The sequence below is a fragment of the Notolabrus celidotus genome, chromosome 4 (genome assembly GCF_009762535.1).
Source record: "Notolabrus celidotus isolate fNotCel1 chromosome 4, fNotCel1.pri, whole genome shotgun sequence".
Classification (NCBI taxonomy): domain Eukaryota; kingdom Metazoa; phylum Chordata; class Actinopteri; order Labriformes; family Labridae; genus Notolabrus; species Notolabrus celidotus.
Window position 1 is genome coordinate 7,749,655 of NC_048275.1, and position 22,754 is coordinate 7,772,408.

Below are 22,754 nucleotides of genomic sequence, written 5' to 3' on the forward strand. Positions count from 1 at the left end.
TGTCAGTCTTTCTATCTGTCTGTCTTTTTGTCTCCCCCTGTTATTAAGTTTGTGTATCTGTCTGTCAATGATTGATCATCTCAAGAAACTTTGATAATTTCTGAACTTTGAGATAACTCTGAAGCAGCTCTTTCACGTCTTTGCTGTATGTTTTCCCTAGTTATCCAAAATGTGGTCATGTGTCAGTCAAGGCTCACTGGTAGGAGGCAGTTTGGCTTTTGTAACGTCTTTGGATGTTTTTCTTGGAGTTTTATTGCCTAACTTTCACAAGACATTGCATATTTATCATTTCCAACTTGGTCGAGAGCCCTGCACACGCCAAACTGGACTAACTGGGTTACATACAGGATAAAACTGGGAATTGTATGGCTATATTTGACAAGTTTGGTAGTTATACATGTGCTGAAATCTCAGTGGTTTCCCTGAAAATGTCCTTAGCTGAATCAATATTACAAAATAGTGTTCCATACCTTGAAACAAATGTAGTATCTGTGTTTTTAACTGTAAGTGTAATGTGTGTGTTCATCCACAGGAGAAGACCGCACCAGGGAGAATGTGGTGGGCACCACAGACGCACAGTCAGCAGGCGCTGCAGGAGGAGCAGAGTCTGGCTCCAGCAAACGGAAACTCCACTGCTGCATCAGAGTAACGACCGTGCAGGTACAGAAGGCTCTGTGGGGGGTGGCCATGGTGATGTGCGTGTGCTCGTCTTGGGCAGGCTCCACCCAGCTGGCTAAACTGACCTTTAAGCAGTTTGATGCCCCCTTCACCCTCACCTGGTTCGCCACCAGCTGGAACTGCCTCTTCTTCCCCCTCTATTACATCGGCCACCTGTGCAAGAGTCCAGAGAGGCAGACGCCCAGACAGAGATTCAGGTGAGGAGACCTCCTCTGCATCTGTTGTTTGTATTCAAAAAGAAGTCAGGGTATGCAAACAAGAAGAAGGAGTATAAACTAATAATTAAGTTAAGCTCCCCTGAGGCATTTCAGAGTCCATGTCAGAGTCAGCAACATCAAACCACCTTCCTTGACCTCAAAACAGATTTAAGTTTGAGCTTTGAAGTCCAGAAACTCCTGGCGAGGGCCAGGTTTTATTTAATCCCTTGAATTCCTCATAAAACTTCACAATCCATCCTAAAACGGACAAAGGGTGTTAGAAGTGAGGAGCAGAAACCCAGCTAGTGCTCTAGGTGTAGGTCTTGTTGAAAAGTGTTGCTGCAGAGCTTCAGGTCAGGTGGAGGTGAGATGAGGAATCAGGTGAATCAGATAGAGCAGTTGTTTTCACAATGTTTCCTGAACCGAGAGTGAAACCAGGAGTGGACCAGGTGTTGTTATGCAGCTCAGGATTGGAAGCAGGAATCAAAAGCAATCAAGGGAACAGCTTTTCAGAGTATTTCAGAGCATTGAGAGGCAATCACAGGTGTTGTCTGATGTTGATTTTTTCATTGCCTTGTTATTTTTTTCTTTTTATTGTAAAGAAGTCAAACAAAGGTATGTCTTGCGCAGCTTCAATAGAAATGACTTAGTGAAAAAAATATGTACCTAAAATGTCGAGTCAACTGCAGATAGATTTGTTTTCTTTCTACACCCACCAATGATGCACAACCACCAACAATCACATCAGAAAAGAAAGCAATTTCCCATCAGCAGCAGCCTTCATAGACAAGAATACAATCAGAAATCATTCTGTGGAAAGATGTGTTCTGCACTGATAACAAATATTCTCACTACACTGCTTTAAAAAAAAAAAAGGTCCAGCTGAAATGCTCGGGCACATCCTTTTTGGACTGTAAAAATGCCTTATGGGAAATGTATCGATGTAACTTGGAGTCAACATTAAAAGAGGAGGTTTTAAGACCAGCTTGTTGGGTCAACACAGGAACAACATTTCAATGTGGATTTTTACTCACAAAATGTTCTCCAATATTTGCCCTCTCTTGAGAAATGTAATCAATAACAAGACAAAACTTAGTGTCTGGTTGAAAATGAGTTGAGATGAGCTTTAGTATCAGGGACAGGGGGTGCTGGTTTGGCCTGGTTGTTGGGTCGTGTGCTCCAAGTACTGAGGCTGTAGTCCTCAGGATGGCGGCCTGGCTTTGTTTCCAAATTGTGGCCCCTTTCCCCCATCACTCCCCACCCTCTGCACCACTCTCCTGCTCTATCTATTGTTCTATCCTCTCTGAATAAAGATATACAATCCCCAAAGTATAACTTTAAAAGTCCTGTATCCCATGACAACTTTAACTCACTGATATAACATATTCAACAGTGCACTAGTGTATTTACAGGGATTCAGATTCAGAGAACTTTATTAATCCCAGAGGGCAATTTGGTTTGCAGTGTACCAGCTTGTCGATAAACAACACAAACACTGACAGACAAACAACACTCAACAGTCAACATGTCAGTGACAACAATAGTGCAAGATGGGGCTTGTCATAAAGAGTAAAAGAATCAATTAAAACAGACTAAAATAACTTTTTAAAAAACACAGTAGCGAGGATTAAATACATAAAACCACCTTATAAATACACAACTTCACAACTCCACAAGGATAATCTGTTACAAACTGTTAAAAACTGCTTTCAGCATTTAGAAGTCTGATGGCAGAAGGAATAAAATAATAAATAATTTGCGTATCTGTTTGTTTTTCTAAGAGGAGCGAGATAGCGCCGTCCTGAGGGCATTAAAGAGAACTCCTTGGCTAGGATGTGTCCAGGTTGGCTAATTATCCCTCTGGCTTTATTGGTGACACGGTTCCTCAAAAGGGAACCCAGATCCTGCTGCTGTATACCAATAACATTGGAGCAGACTTTAACAATACTGTCTAGAATGTTCTTGTCTTCCAAAGAGAGACCATGAAACCAGCAGATAAAAGAAAACATTAAAAGAGTGATAAAAACTGTGGTTAGGATTTCCCTTGATCAACTAACAAAATAAAACAACCTCAAACTCAAACTCAAACTAGTCCCTAAGATTTATAAGAAATTAATCTAATGCAGAATATAAGAAAAGGGCCTTTGTTGGGTGCTAATCCAACTATTCTTTTGGCCAGAGATGATGTTGTTTCCAGATGTCACTACTGTTCTGGTAAAAAAAACACAATACACCTTTCCTGGTTCCTGCCCAATTCATCTCCACCTATTTGATATACAACACCTTCCACACTGCCCAACTCTTTGACAGCAAAAGCATGAACAAAGACTCCAATATCCATGCTTCTGATAGAAAGCAGTGTCCGTTCAGTTGATGCTCTGCAGACAGTGCTATGATGATTGTAATCTAAAGAGTCTCAATAATAGTAGCAAACTGATTTTGTGATTTTAATCAACTCTGAGTGAGTAACTTATGGATTTATGTTGGGCCTCCATAAGTAATTTAAGAATGACTAGGATCTAGACCTGCTGTGGCGGTAATGCACCAACAATATGGATGCCGACCACCGTAATGGTCTAGACCTGCTCTTCCTGTAAAGTGTCCTAAGGTAACTTGGCACGATTTGCTCTGATTACCAAATGAGATCCAACAAAATCACTATCAAACTGGCCAATGAGGCAAATCAAAAAGGTTCTTATGCAGGATAAAAAAAAAAGCAAATTTCCACTCAGAACTTTTTGGCTGACAAAGAGCAATGCAGTCTTCTTGTTCCTTTCTCTGTCCTAGCAGAAAATGTCACCTTACCTGCTCTACCTTATCTCCAACTATCCATACATCCAAAAGTTGGTGGCAGACTTCACTTCTTTTGAAACAGAAGCTTAGAAAAATACTCAAATATTCATACTTGAAGGCTGTGTATCCTCTGCTCCTCTTTGTGCTGCAGACAGTGCTGAGAGGAGTGTAAGCTTAGAGGTCAGAGCGCCCTCATTTCTAGATCATCCCTAACATTTTATGTTCTGATAAAAAGTTTCTATACCTGAGCATATCAGGTTGGGTTGGGCTTTGGTTTCCACTCACCTCTCTGTTATTAGTTGGTGGATTAAAGATGTGACTCTGTAAATATTCCAACAAAGAGTATGGTGTAGAAGTTTTTTGTAAAGTGTCCTGAGGTAGCTTTTGGTATGACGTGGCACTGTTTAAAAGATGATGAGTTGATTGTCTTAATAACATTGCTAGTTTAGTCCCTTACATAACTGGACTCTTGAACAAAGAGCACACTCTTCTGTTTGAAAGAATTCATGTCTGGTGTTTAATTGTTGTCACCCTCAACATTCAGACTGCGTTGCAAAACTCTTGAGAGTGAGCTGAAGTTGTTTACCTCCCATGTTTGCTGGTTATTTATGCACAGTCACTCCCTGCACATATTTGATTTCCAGAATAGCTCCCCTCTTATTTAATTTGGACTATCAGGTTCTCATGCCATGTTTAGTTATTCTGCCGCAGCGAGCAGAAAGAATGTAATCTTAGGTGTGTCAGAAGAGCTTCTACAGTTCAAACAAACCATTAATCACGGTCTTTAGACAAAAGTCTTATCTCTGCGACCTGCTGGGCTACCTTAGTGCACAGAAGCAAAAAGGCAGTATGGTGGAAGGTGTGGTTGGGGGGGGTCAGTTCTGTGTCTCTGCAGCACCTCTGTGATGTAAGCCTTCCTTTCGGAGGGCTTACACGAGGATCTGGGGCTCCCAATCTTCGACCGGAGCTGATGTGCTCCGAATATCAAACGCTGTATTTCCTTTGTGCTCATTCAAAATGCACCTGAGACGATGCAGAGGAGAGGAGATAGAGTTGACATTTGTAACAGCAGTCTGCCTGTCTCTCTGAAAAACAGCAGCCAGGGTAATTAGGAGACTTCATGTCAATAGCTGCTTCTCCTCATACATTTTTCATCATAACAATATGTTGTTTAGGAACTTTTTTTGCTATATTGGCTTGCAATGCACAATGTATAGTACAGCTGCAAGAATATAATAACTATTCCCTGACTCATGTACTTCCATTAACTTCCATGGAGTCCATTCTGCAGTCTGTGAACGATTGAATGCTCCAGTCGATGCAGATTACAGGTCTCAAACGTACAAGAGAAAACAAACACTCAGTGTCATACATATCCTCACTCAACCTTTGTATAAATCTCAAGGAGTTGCTGAGGGTCAGCCCTCTTTCACTTTAACGCCAGGAGTATGATAAAAATGAAATAGACAAAATAAGCAACTTGGTACTCAGCAGCAATGTTGGAGACAATGTTGTCAGCTGAATGTCAATCACTCACATATTTTCTGGTTGTGTGCAAAATTGAAAACATTCTGGGATTGTGTTATTAGGTGTTTGGAAGATACTCTGTGTTACAAGATCCACAGAGACCCCCGGATTGTGTATCTGGGCATGATCCCTAATGACTTGATCCCTTAAGAGGCTATCTACCTTTTTTAAAATCTTGATTCTTGCCTGCAAAAAGGCCGTTACAAGGAACTGGTTAAAAAGTGATCCTCCAAGTCCAGCACAGTGGTTGGCCATAGTGGAAGAAATATATTCCATGGAAAAACTGACACATTACCTGCAGACTAAAGCACGGGCCCATGATCAACGATGGAATAAGTGGACTGATTACCAGAATAAAAAAACTGGTGTTGATACCTGCTGTGTTGAAAAGACATCATAAAACAACAATATAGATATTGAGAAGGAGCCCTTTACTATATTCCTGTTTGTGTATGTTTTGTGTATTTGTTGTGCTTTATGTTTGCCAATATTGGGAAAAAGCAAATAAAAAGTTACAAAAAAAAAAAGAAAAAAAGAAATAGATACACATAAAAGAATGAAATAATAGGTGCAAGAAGAACAGGAAAAGAAAGTCAGAGGAAACTTTCTTAAGTGGAGTAGTTTTGCTGGAAGATTGTGTGTTTAATGTGTGTTGTTAGATGTTCAAAGTGTGCACAGCAAAAGAACTAAAACCTGTTTTACTGAACTCTTAGCCAATCCCTTCAACTAATCTGATAATGACAGTCAGACCACTTTATATAAGAGTGATACATGATGCTAAGATCCAAGTAAACCAATACCTGGGATGTCTTACTGTCTTACAAAACGCAGTAATGAGCACAATAACTGTCACCAGTAATAAATCATAGGGTGATGTGATGAATTTAATCCAGTGGTGTGTGAGTGGAGAGATAATGTCTCCATAATCCAGGACAGATAAGAGTACAGCTTCAGTTAACAGCTTCTTACTGAGCAGTGGAAAATTAGCTCTGATTCTGTGAAAATATTGGACTCAAAGCTCCTGTGAGGAGTTTTAAGTGCTAATGAAACAGACTGGAATTAACTCTGATGCCTCTAAATGTCCTAAAAAAAAGCAAACCAGGTCATTAGAGACGAGATTAACTATTCATGTAAAGTCGTTTTTAATGTCCGGCACTGGGTCAGTGTCAGACTAGGAGGGCTGAAATAGTCTTAGTTCACATGTTCCACAACAGAGGTTCACAGTGAGTGATACACCTGACTGTTTAAAGACAGCAGGTGGAGATTTTTCATCAAAAACACAACTGACAGACGTTCAGGACAAGATCAGCGATAAGACCAGCTTAGTCTGCAGGGAGCATCAAAATCAATACCTGAAGTTCTTAAAAAGAGATTTAACCAACCGTCTTATCCCAGAGTCACTGATGAGCACAAAGGTGACTCTGGTGATGAATGTGAGGATGTAGTGACAGTTTAGTGTATTAAGAGTGAAGGTCTGAAAATACTGCATCCAGGAGAGACAGGAAAACTGTATAAATTAACTGAATCCTTCTGACCAGTGGAAAATTAACCCATTCCTTTTCTGAGGAAGCTTCATCATACAAAGTACGACAAGATGAAGAAAGCTCTACCTTAAGTGCACGACAGTCATACATCCACAGTAACACAGCAAACATTCAATCAAATAATGATGATTTATTACATTTTCATTCAAGCAAGACAGTGCATATTACACAGTATAAATTATATTGCATGTTGGAAATGTATATTGCACAGTATAAAGAAATACTGCACCGTAAAAATGTATGTGGTACAATAAAAATGTATATAGCACAGTAGGTTGCACAGTAAATAATATGTATTACTAAGTAAAATGTTTAATGCACCCATAAAATGTATAAAAAGGGCAAAACAGGAGCACACTCCAACATATAAACTTCTTGTGCACGACTACACAACAACTACTGAAATGGTAGAGGAGTCAGCTGTTTGCTGAGCAAGGCTCAGTGCTGAAACTTGGCCTTTGCTGTTCTGTACCAAACTCTACTTTGCCCAGACTAAAAGTCAATAAAGGATATCTAGTTTGCTGACTTCTCTTCAACTCAAATGTACACTACCATTCAAAAGTTTGGACACATCTTCTCATTCAATGGTTTTTATTTATTTTAATTATTTTCAACATTGTAGTTTAATACTGGAGACATCAAAACTATGATATGCTATGGTTTAGCCATAATCTGGATTACAACAGTAGTCAAATAGGGCTATCCATTGTGTACTAACCCTACCTCTGAACAACACAACTGATGGTCTCAAACACATTAAGGAGGCAAGTCATTCTACAAATGAACTCTTGACAAGGCTCATGGTTAATTAGAAACCATTCCAGGAGACCACTTCATAAAGCAGACTGAGAGAATACCAAGAGTGTGCAAAGCTGTCATGAAGGAAAAAGGGGGCTACTTTACAGAATCTAAAATATAAAACATATTCTGCTTTGTTTAACACTTTTTTTGTTAATTAAATAATTCCATATGTGTTCTTTCATAGTTTTGATGTCTTCAGTATTAATCTACAGTGTTTCAAATAAGAAGGTGAGTCCAAACTTTTGATTGGTAGTGTATGTCACACTATTAAAACCTAAATTGGACTCTAAAAATGTGTATTACACCTTAAGGTTTATATTTAATAGGAAATAATGTAGACTGCATCCATCCATCCCTTATCTATCACTGCTTGTCCCATTCCGGGTTGCAAGGGGCTGGAACTTATCCCAGCTGTCATGTTAAATCAAATGTATTGCACTGTGAAGGTTTATATTGCATTGGAAAATGGATATTGCACATAAGATAAATTTCAAGATTAAAAAAGTTTTACACTTTAAAAATGTGCATTGTACTGTAAAAACTTATATAGCACAGGAAATAATGTAGATTGAGAGGTACATAATGTATATGGCAACATAATAAATGTTTATTGCAGAGTTAAAATGTATATTGTAAGGGATAGAGAATATATATGCACCACTAGAAGTGTGATTTCTGCATAAAATAAAATGTTTTTGTCTTTATTATGTAAAATGGGAAATTTAAATGTGAAGTTTTGATCCAGACAGACTCCCAGATATTCATACTCAGAATTTCTATGCACGCTTTGACCTTTCTGAGCGATCTCATTAAAGCATCAGGCCTGTGGGTCTAAAGTTGTTGCCTCCAGTGTCTCAATACAAATGATGATAGACCTGAAAGTAGCTGTCACTGAATTAGCTTTGTGTTTATGAAAGAGCTGTGTGAGGAGTGTGTTTTTTAGTGCTGACTCAGCTTATTCAGAACAAAGCCTGCTCATTTGCATCTGGCAACACTCTCCTCACTGTGCTACCTGCCAGTCCTCCTTTATTGCTGCTTCACTGCTTTCACAGGGCCAGATGGTTTCAGGCTAATCTGTGTAACTCTAGAGCAACATAAACAGCAGCAGTTAAAGTGTAATGATGTTGTAGTTTGACCCCGGATTCAGGAGTGTAACATTTCAAAACACTGTTACGAGAGTGGACAGGATCTATAAGTCTGCAGTATTTTGATACGGATACATAATGTCACGGTTTTGTTCCTCTCTCACATCAGAGAGAGTGTGCGACACTGACTGTCGGGCCAACAGCTTTAGAGTGTGTGCTTTTATGTAACTGTGGTTTTTTAATCCAATTTAAGTGTTTAAAATCAACAGCTTCTCCTTTTGTTCTTTAAAACTCTTCATGACAGGCATAAGGTCCAGAGTTAAGCCAATTTAAAGAAGATATCCACTGGAAACTTCTGCATACATACACCCAAGCTTCATATGTGGACCAGGCATTGCTGTTTCATCACTTACTGAAGATAATGAAACGTCAAAATGCTCCAGTTTTACCCCACAGTATACATCCCACGCCTGAGCTGTCTCCTTCTTCATCTTTATTCTACTGTTTATATTTGTATTGAGATATGAGTCCAAACAAAAACAGCAGCATTTTAAAAAGTTTCATATATGAGATCAAGAAATTGATGCTGCTTTTACACCTGCACCATTTGTAGTTGTTCCAAAGCTGTGAACATTTCTCTCCTTTGTCTGGGTCATGTTGACAGAGCTGTGGGAACGCAGCAACCCCACTCTGACGTGGAACAAAATAAGAGTCCCAATTACAGTGAGAATGAACCCAGCAACCGGAATAAACAACTGATAGTTAGAAAACAAAATAGCAATAAGCTAACGTTACTCTTTGTCTCCAGCCCCCTTTTTAATGCACTGATTCACAAGTTTGTAAACTTCAGTTTTTTTGTTAACAATGTCCAAAATTTGACAAATATACTCATCTGTCCAAATTTTGATGAGGCATTTGACCTCTGAGTCAACTTGAGACTCAGGCTGTTTTCAAAACCGCCTGCTATATACTACCTACGAATGAGGTATGCAGTACATACTGAATACTACATACTGCATACTGCGTTTGAAGGTAGTATGTAGTATGACTGTTGGATCTGTTCTGCAGTATGCTGGATTGGACACTGACCCAGTGCAATGGTGCCGGATTTCCGGTTTCGGAAAGTGGAAGTAAACAACGGTCTCTAGCATCCACGTAGGAATTAACAAGTTGAGAAGTGGTATATATGGAAATTAATAATGTTCAAATCACCTAAAAACTGCCCCCCCACATTAGAGCTGTGCATTGTGGGAAACATTACGTGAGGGAAACTGGTCCAATGCATACTGAGACATTGGCTGTTTCCGAAACCGCCTACTATACTAGCAGTGCGTACTGATTTGGCCAAAATTCAGTATGTAGTATGTGAACAAGAGCAAAATCTGCAGTATGCCAAAACTCCCCAGATGTCTACTGATACGGGAAAATTTCACAGTATGCATCGGACCAGTCTGCCTCGCATACTGTTTCCCACAATGCACAGCACTCGTTCTGCTTTTTCTTTCCTCTTCTTTTTTTGACAGGAGGAAATCCGTTTTGGGGTGCTGTGAAAGTTATTGAATTACATATAAACCCCTTCTTAACTTTTTAAATCATAAATGGATGCTAAAGAAGCAGTTTCTCTATCGGCTTCGCCGTTGTTTACTTCCGCTTTCTGAAACCGGAAATCTAGTGACGTCTGGCTCAGCATACTGCAACACAGATCGAACAGAGCAGTCATACTACATACTAAATTCAAAAGCAGTATGTAGTAGGCAATACCTACTGCCTACTACTTTAGTAAGTAGTATGTAGCAGGCGGTATCGGAAACAGCCCTAGTCCTGAATCAGTACAACATCCTGGTAGTTCTGGCATACTGCAGATTTTGAACGTTCACATTCTACATACTGAATTTTGGCCAAATCAGTACCCACTTCTAGTATCGAGGCAGTTTCAAAAACAGCCTCATTTTTTTGGTAGGGGAACTGGCTAACATTAGTTGGTTACTCAGCACCTCTACAGTGAGAGAAGGAGGCTGTGATGTAATGGCGTAAGGGCAGTCCTATGGTCGTGTGTGCTCTGGCCCGCTTTACAAAACTGCACCGTGACCTCAAAAAGACTCAAGGGGAAAATACTGCAAGATTTTATCTGATTTATCTTAATCAGACCAAAGCAAACGAGCGAACGAGAGCAGCCTCAATCAAATAATTCATTAGCAATGTAATGCACATCACTGCATTTACAGCCCCGTCTTATAATCTTCTTTGCTTAAAAATGATTACATTTGAGGTCATGCTGCACTTCTTACTGAGATAAAGGTCCAGGAACAGTACAGTGACATTCATGAGACATAAAGCAGCTTTGAGGAATAACAAACAATGCATGACTAAAGGCTCCAACTATAGAATATTTTATGAACCAGTAAAGAACATGAAGAAGAAGAAGGCAGTTCATTTTGTACAGCCTGTGAATCCTTTCAGGGTGACTCATCATGATATTTTGAACATGCATAAGGACTGGAAACAGATTGTTGTGCGAGTCCCAACTGTATTCATAAAAGATTAAACTGTATGAGCCTCCAGCAACACGCATATGGAGCTTGATTTCTTAGGACGAAGCTGACTGGGGGAGGAAAACAAAAGAGGGATATATTTACTGTGTTTTCAAATTTAATTTCTCCTGCATTGTGTTTATAAATTTATTGTATCTGCTTTAATGTTGCCCCCAGTTAAACTCACACTGTAGAGCACAAATTGGCAGAGACAGATCATAAAATAGGCCTCAGGAAGAGATCAATACTTGAGTTTTATGGATGAAAACAGCTGAACTCTATCTCCCCTCTAACTTCAGTTCCTTGTGTTCTGATTATTTCAGTGAATATTTACTCGTTCCTTCAGTGGGGTAGAGTTTGTTCCCACGTGTACTGCAATGTAGATGTGACTGTTTAAATGGGAATTACTTTACACACTCATTACTGATCACTGTTTAAAAATCTCTGGTCCCTCTGGTATCATTATTTCAGATTTATATTCATAATATTGATTAAAAACTCCCACACCATGATGATACTCCTCAACTCTTAAATGCTTGTACTACATTTTTTAATATTCTAACACTACACTCTGCATTATGTCTCTGTACAGGGAGTGCTGCAGGTTTTTCGGGGACGACGGTCTAACGCCCAAGGTGTTTTTCACCAAGGTGGCGCCCTTTGGCCTGCTGTGGATCCTCACCAACTACCTGTACCTGCAGGCCCTCAGGAAGATCAACACAACAGACGTGTCAGCACTCTTCTGTTGTAACAAGGCCTTCGTCTTCCTGCTGTCCTGGATTGTACTTAGAGACCGCTTCATGGGGGTCAGGGTGAGTTCACCTGCCTGTGTGTGTTTGTCTCACTTTTTGTTGTCTGCCCCTTTTTTTACCTCCTGAAAGGGAAAACGTTGCCGCTGCAGTTTTTGATTAGAGCGGAAAAAGGAAAGTGGATGAAAATTAATGATTTACCCTCCGGGCGACACAGATAAGCCAACTTTTACCTGCAATAAGCTACGTAATGACAAATGACACAGCAATCTTTAATGTTCATTCATCTTTGTGTCTTTGCTTTGGAAAATAAAACAGAAAATACAAAAACAAAATCCCAATTAATGACATCGTGCTGAGCATGTGCCTTTCCCCTGTCACATCCCTTAAAAGTGATGCTTTTGTTTTTTGGCTACTACTCTCTGAAGCATGTTTTCAGTTGATAACACTCTGTATCTTGAATGCTACAGGCTCAGATTGTCAGCATTCAGTTAAAGCTGCTGTTGGTAGTTGTGATATAAACATTTGGAGAGAGACTTTGAATGTCAACACTACCCCTCCTCACCAGATTTCCTCTCACCACCCGTAACCCCGCCCACAAAAGATTGTTGTGCGCGTTCTATGAGGAAGGAGTGGCTTCCCAGCCAATCAGGGCGACATAGTGGGGCTGCCCCTCGACCAATCAGGACACAGTGTCGGGGAGTAGCTCTGATTGGTCCGTGATAGCGGGAAAGAGGGGAATAATAACATTGCTTGATACAAAGGCATTGGAAAACACAGAGATTTCGCCATAATCTCAAATTACTTCACTTACCGATGAGTACCAATGGGCATTATGACCTTTTCTCCAAACCCAGCAGAAAAAAAGTACAGTTTTATACACCATTCCTACCAACAGCAGCTTTAAAGGGATAGTTCCAGTTTGGAAGTGGGGTTGTATGAGGTACCTGTCCTGACCTGTACAGTAAGTGTATGACCAACGGGGTTCCTTGTCAGCTTGGCCCCTTTGAGAAATCGGCCGGAGATCAGAAACTAGGCTATCAACTCCTGCAGACAGGAGTGCAAAAAACTGCAGTTCCTCAAGTGTCCACTTGGGGCTGCCTCCAGAATCCAGGGGGACCCTGTAACAGCCCATATTAAAGTGTCCATTTTTACAGCAGAACTAAACATGTGTACTGCATGGTGCAAAGAAGCTAAGAGTTATGCATATTAGCTGTAATTAGAGGTGTAGCTGTGAGTGTTGCAGCTGGGCCATGGCCTCAGTTCCTCCTCTTTGCTGGTTGTTAGATGAATGTGAAGTTATTAAGAGGTCAGCATTTCAAAAATGGCACCATATTGAAACCGATAGGTGACACCACAGTGACCATATGCAGTCTATTCTACGGAGAGAGAAAAATAGTAAAAAGAAAAAAGATTAGAGAACTGAACTGAACCTAGTAGATTTCAGATTTGTGTGTAGCAGAGGTGTGTCTCTTCTTCCTCTCTGTTCTGTCAATCATCTCTTTGCCTTTGAGAGGTCACAGCTTTTCAATTATAAGCAAACACTAAAACTGTTTGATGTGCTGAATATTTTTGCCTGTGTCATGTATCTGTGCTTCTTTCTCCATTTGCATTAAACACATACAGTCGATACCACCTCATGTATTGACTCACCAGTATGTGACTGTACCTTACAGTGCTGCTGCAGAGGCTGACTGTGTAGCAGGAGATAACAATATAACCTTCAGGTGCCTTTAGGCTTCACCGTCCCTCTCTGTGTGTGCACTAAAGCAGGGGATGTATAGCTCCAGTCCACCTTCTTAGCTGTATAGTCAAGTGTAGATTAAACCTTTTAAAAAAGTTTAGACCATGTGCAGTAGATGAGAGTTCTTTTAGGGTTTTAGGGAAACAAAGTGTTATGAAGATTTTCCAAAAATGAGAAACAGCAATGTTAGAACTCATTTTCTGTTTCATGTAAAATCAAAGTGCCTTTGCCTTTCCTTTTTTTAGAATATACAGTATGTCTAAAAATAGAATAATGTAAAGGGTTGAAATAACCTCTGGAGTGAGTCTTTCAGCATGTTGTTTCATCCTACGGAGCCCATTTGGTCCCATAAGGGGATGATTTTCTTTTTGTCTGCACAAGTTATTTTTATGTGCACAAATTTACACACTTCTGAGATCATATCATTTTCTGCAGAGTAATTTTAATAATCAAAAATAGCAGCATAAGTACGGGGGGACTCATTTCTACCGCCAACCTCAAAGAGCTGCTCCTCAGAGAGTGCTTATTCTGACTACTGTGCCGGAGTTCAAACATAAAGAGAGAATTCAGAGTATATCCCTCCCAAAGGAATGGTGATGATATGTATTTCTTTGCTCTGACTGAATTTCCAGTTGACTGTGAGCTACACACGGCGCGTTGGAGTGGATTTACCTGTGACAGCGTGATTTCCCACCAGTGCTCACCGTGTCATTCAAATATACCTCCTGGTGTGTGTGTTTGTGTGTGTGTGTCTGTTTGTTTGCATGTTTGTCACTGATTCTTTCTGCATGAGGAGAGAAAAGCAGCAGAGTGAGAGGGTTCAGCTCTGTGAATTGAGGTATCTCCTCTCCTCAGATGCCTTCATGCCTTCATATCTGCAGCCGTCCTGCACGCTGCAGAATGAATTTCCCCCCGTTTGTTTCCGTCACACACTCCCAACCATTCCATCTACTCCCTCGTGCGTGCCCCTACTCCCCACCTCCATTATCTGCGATGAACGGCCTCAGTGAGAGACAAATACTGTAATATTCCTGCTCTCTCACTCTCTCTCTATCTCTCTCCACCCCCAGCTTCTCTCTCTCTCTTTCTCTCTCTCTCTCTCTCTCTCTTGGTGGTGGGGATTGCAGTGTTTGGATGTATGCAGCAATGCAGGGGATCGTGGATGAGTTTGTCATGAAAGTAAAGTAGCGGAGAGAAAAAGATGGGTTTGGGAATGCTGAATCGTTACTGTCAACAGTGATGTGCTGGTGATATTGTTTGCATAAAAATATGGGAATATTATTGGCTCAGTGTGGTTGCAACAGCAGCATTAGAGCAGGTTGGGAGCTTATTAAATAAACGGAGGACAGTGTTGGTTTATTTGGGATTTGTGGCTGGATCTCTCAGTCATAAAGGGAGTTAGATGCAGCTTAATCCAAATCGTCATACTGCTGTAATAACACTGTAATCACATAAGCTACTCTGTGTGCAGGTGTCATGATCCTTTTCCCGCATTGTGCAGAACCATCTCGAGGAACTGAAACAGCACCGCATGCCAGGTCGCTGACCTTGTAAGCAAATGGTCCTGCAGAAAGTGAAAGGTGTTTCAGTGACTGACGGGCCGCCTGCAGTGCAGAAAGAGCCATTTTGCCAAAAGTGCTTCGGGGCTTTGTCCGGGCAAAAACACACAGCTCATTTATCTTCCTGACACCTCCTTAATGCTGCGCTAATCCACTCAGCTGGACTGTGCCCTGTCCCTATTCATCAGCCCCACACACAACACACATTTAGCAAAGGCATGTGCTGCAAATGTATCCAAGGTGGGATTCAGGTTTCCTCGACTGGGGTTGTATAAGGTACTTATTAAACAATCAGTAGAAGCCAGCATGGCCCTGTTTGCAGAAACCAACAGGAGATGGAAGCTAAGCAATGTAAACATATGGTGCAAAATACACTTTAGCCAAACGTTGGACCAACAGAAAATATAATTTGTATGACTGCATCTGCAACTGTGACAAGATGCAGGATGGAGAATGATGGTGGATGGGTGGATTGGAAGGAGTTTGACTGAAAACAAATTACTGACAATGTATTGTACGTTTAAATATATTTTCTCAGCCTTACTTTCTATAAACCAGCCTTTTTCTGTGACTCTACATGTCCCTACTTAGGAACCTCTTGAGTCTGAAAAGGTGCATGCTTGTGCATTCAGGCTGCTCAAAGCAGAGCTTTCTGGTTGCCATATAGATTTCAATATGTCTCTTTGACCTGCATTGAAAATAAGCGCTAACGTTCACACTATTAAAGGGAAAGTTCAGATATTGTGAAGTGGGGTTGTATGAGGTACTTAGTCAGTGTATTTCCTCCATTATATGTAAGTCAGCCCAGGTCCTGTTTGGATAAGCCAGCCACAGTACAGACATGGAAATCAACTTGTGCACTGCTGTGGACGGGGTCTCCAGCGAGTTGCATTTCAGCCACTTAAAAAGGTTAAAAATGATTTAGCACAAGTGTTCTTTACATTGCTGTCCTTTGTAATCATACTCAGCTATTTTTAAATAACTGTGAACAACTGTTCTTACTTGTACACATGCAGCACTCTTTTCACACTCTGAAACCAAGCCATATTTTTTTAGAGATCTTAAAAATATTGTTCATCTGTTTTTCAAGCTACTCCAGGGGCGGAGCCAGACTCTCAGCGCAAAGGGGGCTAAGCGTCCTCAAGGGGCCCTTCTGATAGTCAAATTCATAACTGTAAAACAGCTGATATATTTTCTCTCCTACTTATCAATAAAAAAAACATATTCTCACTGGTTGATCCAAGAGAGGCCATAAAAGGCAACATGTTGCTTGTCGAGTTCAAAATTGTCAGCTGCACCGAGGACAGCACACAGCACTCTACTCATAGGATGATGATTAGGGTTATGCACAGGGTTAGGGTTATGAGAAGGGTTAGGGTTATGAATAGGATTAGGGTTATGAATAGGGTTAGGGTTAGGGTTATGATTAAGGTACACTAATCCAAACCCTAACCCTAATCCAAACCCTAAACCAAACCCTAATCCAAACCCTAACCCTAATCCAAACCCTAACCCTAATCCAAACCCTAAACCAAACCCTAATCCAAACCCTAACCCTAACCCTAATCCAAACCCTAACCCTAACCCTAACCCTAACCCTAATTCAAACCCTAACCCTAACCCTAATTCAAACCCTAACCCTAACCCTAATTCAAACCCTAACCCTAACCCTAATCCTAACCCTAATCCAAACCCTAACCCTAATTCAAACCCTAACCCTAACCCTAATTCAAACCCTAACCCTAACGCTAATTCAAACCCTAACCCTAATCCAAACCCTAACCCTAATTCAAACCCTAACCCTAACCCTAATTCAAACCCTAACCCTAACCCTACTCCAAACCCTAACCCTAACCCTAACCCTACTCCAAACCCTAACCCTAACCCTAACCCTACTCCAAACCCTAACCCTAACCCTAACCCTAACCCTAATCCAAACCCTAACCCTAACCCTAATCCAAACCCTTACCCTAACCCTAATCCAAACCCTAACCCTAATCCAAACCCTAACCCCAATTCAAACCCTAACCCTTACCCTAATCCAAACCCTAACCCTAATCCTAACCCTAACCCTAATCCAAACCCTAACCCTAACCCTAATCCTAACCCTAATCCAAACCCTAACCCTAATCCAAACCCTAACCCTAATCCAAACCCTAACCCCAATTCAAACCCTAACCCTTACCCTAATCCAAACCCTAACCCTAACCCTAACCCTAACCCTAACCCTAATCCAAACCCTAACCCTAATCCAAACCCTAACCCTAACCCTAATCCAAACCCTAACCCCAATTCAAACCCTAACCCTAATCCAAACCCTAACCCTAATCCAAACCCTAACCCTAATCCAAACCCTAACCCCAATTCAAACCCTAACCCTTACCCTAATCCAAACCCTAACCCTAATCCTAACCCTTACCCTAACCCTAATTCAAACCCAAACCCTAACCCTAATCCAAACCCTAACCCTAACCCTAATCCAAACCCTAACCCTAACCCTAATCCTAATCCAAACCCTAACCCTAACCAAACCCTAACCCTAATCTAAACCTTAACCCTAACCCTAATTCAAACTCTAATCCCCGCGGTCGCTCCGTTTATGAACTACTCTGATAAAGATATCCCTGATTACAGCGCACGTCACCATGTTCTTGTAGTGATATTTCCTTCAGACATCTGTGGCTTGCTGTGCTTGATGTAAACATCGGGACTGTGTTAAACCACCATAATGAAGGCCTCTCAGGAACTTGCTGAGAGGCACTGCTGTAGCAAACAGTCAGAGGAGAGAGTGGTAAATAAAGAAATCAAACAACTCACTGAACAAGCACAGACGTTTTCCTGATCTCTCATCTGGTCCGTCTAATCTGCTAAAGTTATCTGATGTGTACTCTGGATCTTAAAAGTATCATTTTGTCTTTATCTTTAAGGGCATTCTTTGTTTCTTTCATATTGTTGTTTGTTGTCTTTTCTTTGTATTGCTTACTCTGACAGCTAATTTGATTCAGTGCAGCTTTCGAATGTAAGTTAGAAAACATGTAATCATAGAAGCTGACTGTGAGTGAAGCTGTGGAAATATCAGAACATAAAACCTACACTTAAAGCTCCTGTGAGAATTTTTTTGCTGGTTATGAAACAAGCTGGAACTAACAGTGATGTCCCTTCATGACCTATAGAAGCATCACAGACTAACAGCAATAAGAATTATTATATTTATATCGTTTCTCTTGATGCTTGAAACTGCTGGGGTTCTGGTAGGGGGTAGGTATCAGACCATTCACTGCACATTGCCAAAGTAGTCTTTTCCTCACGTTTTTACAGCAATGATTCTTAATGAGTGATACATTTTACTTTTAAAAGACAGTAGGATGAGATTTCTGCCAATAAAGTACTTTTATACAAAGTGAACAAGATTAGAAGAGAGAAGAAGAACTGCTTTGTCCACAGGAGGCACCAAAATTGGAGGAGCTTTAATCTACCTACTTTATTTGCAAGTGGCATCTTGCTCAAAAACCTGTCTTGTTGTACATAGTGTATGTTCCATGTCCTTCCTCCAGCTGGCTCCTCCAAAAAAGGTGGTACTCTCAACCATCTACTGGAGATAAAACCTTTCTGAATAAATACATAACTCATGCAACCCCACTGCAAAATATCTGAACTATCCTTTTTAGCTGAGGTGAAGGATTCTGGCACCGATTCTTCAAGGCTGAATTGTGGTGGAGTGGGATAAATGAGATGGTTTGGCACCTTTTGAAGGCTGTGAGAATGGCAAAGATGGAGAGTAGGGGCTGGGAGTACGAGGTAGGGGGTGGTGGGTTGTTTGACAGAAGAAGGCGTTTGGTTTGTAAACATGATGGCAGTGTCACAAAAATCAATGTCAGACAGTCACGCCAGCCCTGTAGAGGCTGCCTGTCCTGTCCTGGAAGCACATGCACTGTGAATCTTTGGTTTCCTTCAGAGTGTGTTTACATGCTCGTGATTGCCTGTAGATGCTGCCTATAAAAGAAAACCCACAGATTAATTATATCATTACAAGCCGTGTCCTGTAAGGCTTGTGATTTCTGCGAGTGATGGCCATGTGTGCCTGCTGTGTCCCCGCACAGCAGTGAGGGCTCGGGCGTCTTTATCACCGCACTGCGAGCAGCATGTCGACCATCCGTCATTCACTGATCTTCCCCTCTCTCTCTCTCTCTCTGTCTCTCTCTTTGTCTCTCTCCACAGATCGTAGCTGCTATCTTGGCCATAGCAGGCATTGTAATGATGACCTACGCTGATGGATTCCACAGCCACTCGGTCATCGGTATTACTTTGGTCGTGGCCTCTGCCTCAATGTCAGCACTTTACAAGGTATTTCCTTGAATGTGACAGACTTGAAGAATCTTTCTACTTAATTTGCACACTTCCATCTTAATCTTATTTTATTACAAGCTAGACAGACCATGAATATTTTTTTATATCTTATATATGGCACCTCGACGAGTGTCATGCTCCTGAAGAAGGTAGGGAATTGACAACAGAATGAAAGTGTGATTATTCCAACACAACAAATGTTGCACAGGCTGTAAAAGAAGATGGACAATGTGACAGCTTCCTCAAAGTGATCCTCCACTACTGACTAGTTGCAGTGTAGCTAGCCTAGAAAGCTTGCATCCTTCATGATAACAGGAGAGACATGTGCAAAATATACATTTAATATAATAACAATAATAATAAACTTTATTTATATAGCACTTTTCTGAACAAGGTTACAAAGTGCTTCACAGCAAAAAAAACAGAGAATTACAAAGCATAAAAAGCAGTGCAAACAGGGGAGAGAAAAAGACAGAAGGAAAACAAGACATCTGAATGCAGAGCAAAATCAAGAATTAGGGGTGGAGAAATGCCTTCTTATATAAAAAGGTTTTTAGTGAGGATGTAAAAGCAGTTAAGGTTGTGGACTGGCTTATGTTAGTGGCAGGGTGTTCCACAAACGTGGAGCTCTGATTGAAAAGGCCCGGTCCCCTTTTGCTCTAAGGCAGGATCTTGGCACAACCAGCAGAGATGCATTCACAGACCTGAGGGGCCACCCAGGCACAGAGGAGGTTAAAAGGTCGCTTAAATAGTTTGGGGCCTGTCCATTTAACATTTTAAAAGTAATCAATAAGATCTTAAAATCAACACGATAAAAAACTGTCTGTCAATGTAAGCTGGCGAGGACAGGAGTGATGTGTTGATATTTTTGATGTGCCTGTTAAAATCCCAGCGGCTGCATTTTGAACTAGCTGTTGGAGTCTGTGGAGGGAGCTCTGACTGATACCTGTTAAAGTGCATTACAATAATCTAGACGAGAAAAAATAAAAGCATGGATGACTTTGGACAGATGGGAGGGGGAAAGGAAATATCTTATTTTGGAGATTTAACAGTATTTTTATAGATAATATAGAGCACATCATTTTAAAAAGAATGTTCTCCAACATGTTTTGTGTCATTATAGTTCATTTTTATGATGTTGATTCATGTCTGTATTCATTTCCCTAAAGAATTTAAGTTCTGAAGAGTTATTGTATGCTAGAAATGAGGTTTAACATCTTGATTGACAGCTCAGTTGACTCCTGTGGTGCTGTGTGCACAAGTTTTGCAAAGTACAGATAGAACAGTGAGAGGAATATCAACACATAAATCATCACTGCTGCTCTCCCAGCCAATTCCTACTGCACATACTCTGACCCTGTGCTGTATGTTAGCACCCATCAGGGGGTGCTTTGGCATCACTTTTGTACTGCAGGAGTAGGTGTGTGATCCGTCTTTACAGACAGTAAATGATGTACAGTATGTATGTCCAGTGCGTGGGTGGAGGCAGATGCAATCAATCTCAAGCTGTTAGGTTAAGACCACTTTGCAGATCTTAGATGAACTCTTCTAGTAGTTTAACTTTTTTTGTATTAGTCCTCATGGAAGTGTGATCTTTTTAACCCTCCTGCAGATTTTAACATCACCATAGAGCAGGAATTGAGCATGCTTTTTCAGTTGTAACCAACTGAGTGTGTTATCTTCAAAGTTGTCTCACCAGCTCCCTTCTGGTTATATAACCATGTCGCATTAGACAGGAGCAGATTATGCCATGAAAGCTGACAGAAACGTGTGATATGCGAGTGTTTGGTTTGCCGAGCCTCAGGCTGTGATGTCCTGATCAAAAAGGTCACGGGACAGAGAGCTTTTATTTTGACGGTGCTGTGCTCCTCACTGCCCTGCTGTCTGTACGGCCTAATGTGATAAACAGACAGAAGCGGCCCTTTGCCAGAGACATGACAGGTGCTTGGCAGGTGCAGCCTCTGCATTATTCTTCTGCTCCATGAGGGGGCAGATTTTTTTTCACTCATCCACCTCCTCCCTGTTTATCCTCAGGTGCTCTTCAAGATGGTCCTGGGCAGTGCCAAATTCGGAGAGGCTGCGCTCTTTCTGAGCATCGTTGGAAGCGCCAACTTTGTTTTCATCAGCTTTGTGCCAGTCATCCTGTATTTTACACATGTGGAGTACATCGGCTCTCCTGCAGACATCCCCTGGGCCTACCTCTGTGGAGTTGCAGGCCTGCTCTTTGGTATGGAAAGACAAAATATGGAGAATAACTAAGAATTAAATGAGTACAGTAATGATCATATAACTAATTAACTTTCTGCTTCTTTGTGCATCTTTTCACAGCTTTCAACGTCCTGGTGAACTTTGGCATTGCCATAACATACCCAACATTAATCTCCCTTGGCATTGTCTTAAGTGTCCCTGTGAATGCCAGTAAGTGTCTTGGCTTTCTTGCACACATAATTTAATTGAATAACTTTTTAGATGTGGTCAGCATTTAATACGTAATGGAACTAAAGTCCTCTGAATTGAAAAAGTTTCCTTACAGACTAAAAGTTAGCTTTTTATCATTTAAATTAATCATGTAAAGCCTGTTAAGCCATTACAGCATAATGCAGACAGAAGGTAAGGATTTAAGTGCTGTGTGATGATTACAGGCTGATGGTTTCAAAGGACAGGTGTGCCGGTGAGGATACAAAAATGCAAAACTCTTGCACACTGCCTAACTTGCAAAAGCATTGCTTCTTATCCTAGACCTTCATCGGATAAACACTTTGTTAAAAAGGCAAGACATCCTTGAAAGGCTGTGGCTGCAAGCCTGCAACTAATTAACATCATGGTGTCAGGTCTGAGGTCTAAGCATGACGCAGACTTTTGAAATTATTATTGTACATTTTGGCGCCCCCTATGCTCCCTCTCACCTCTTTGCAGATCTTGGGTTTAATATTTGTCATATGGCCCTTTTCCACCGGTCCGTCTTAGCCCTACTCTACTCGGTTTGTGTTGTGTTTCCACGGGCGCGGTACATCGTGTCAGATACCAGTTTTTCGTACCTGCTCTGCTCTGGTTCCAAGCGAGCTGAGCCGATACTAAAAGGTGACGTCGACGGACTGCCGGCCACTGATTGGTCAGAGAATGTCTTCACCGAAGAGTCATGAGCGCTGCGCCCAACATAGGAATCAAAACCACCTCATCCAGCTCCTCCGGATCGAGA

At 41.1% G+C, this 22,754-nt stretch overlaps 1 protein-coding gene across 1 annotated transcript in view; it reads left to right on the forward strand.

The window, feature by feature from the left end:
- slc35f3b (solute carrier family 35 member F3b) overlaps nt 1-22,754 on the forward strand; it is a 112,485-nt gene that overhangs the window by 83,344 nt on the left and 6,387 nt on the right. The window contains exons 5-9 of the mRNA XM_034682770.1: nt 533-875; nt 11,749-11,968; nt 19,427-19,552; nt 21,590-21,782; nt 21,884-21,973. Coding sequence (XP_034538661.1) covers nt 533-875; nt 11,749-11,968; nt 19,427-19,552; nt 21,590-21,782; nt 21,884-21,973 — 972 coding nt within the window. The remainder of the gene's footprint in view (nt 1-532; nt 876-11,748; nt 11,969-19,426; nt 19,553-21,589; nt 21,783-21,883; nt 21,974-22,754) is intronic.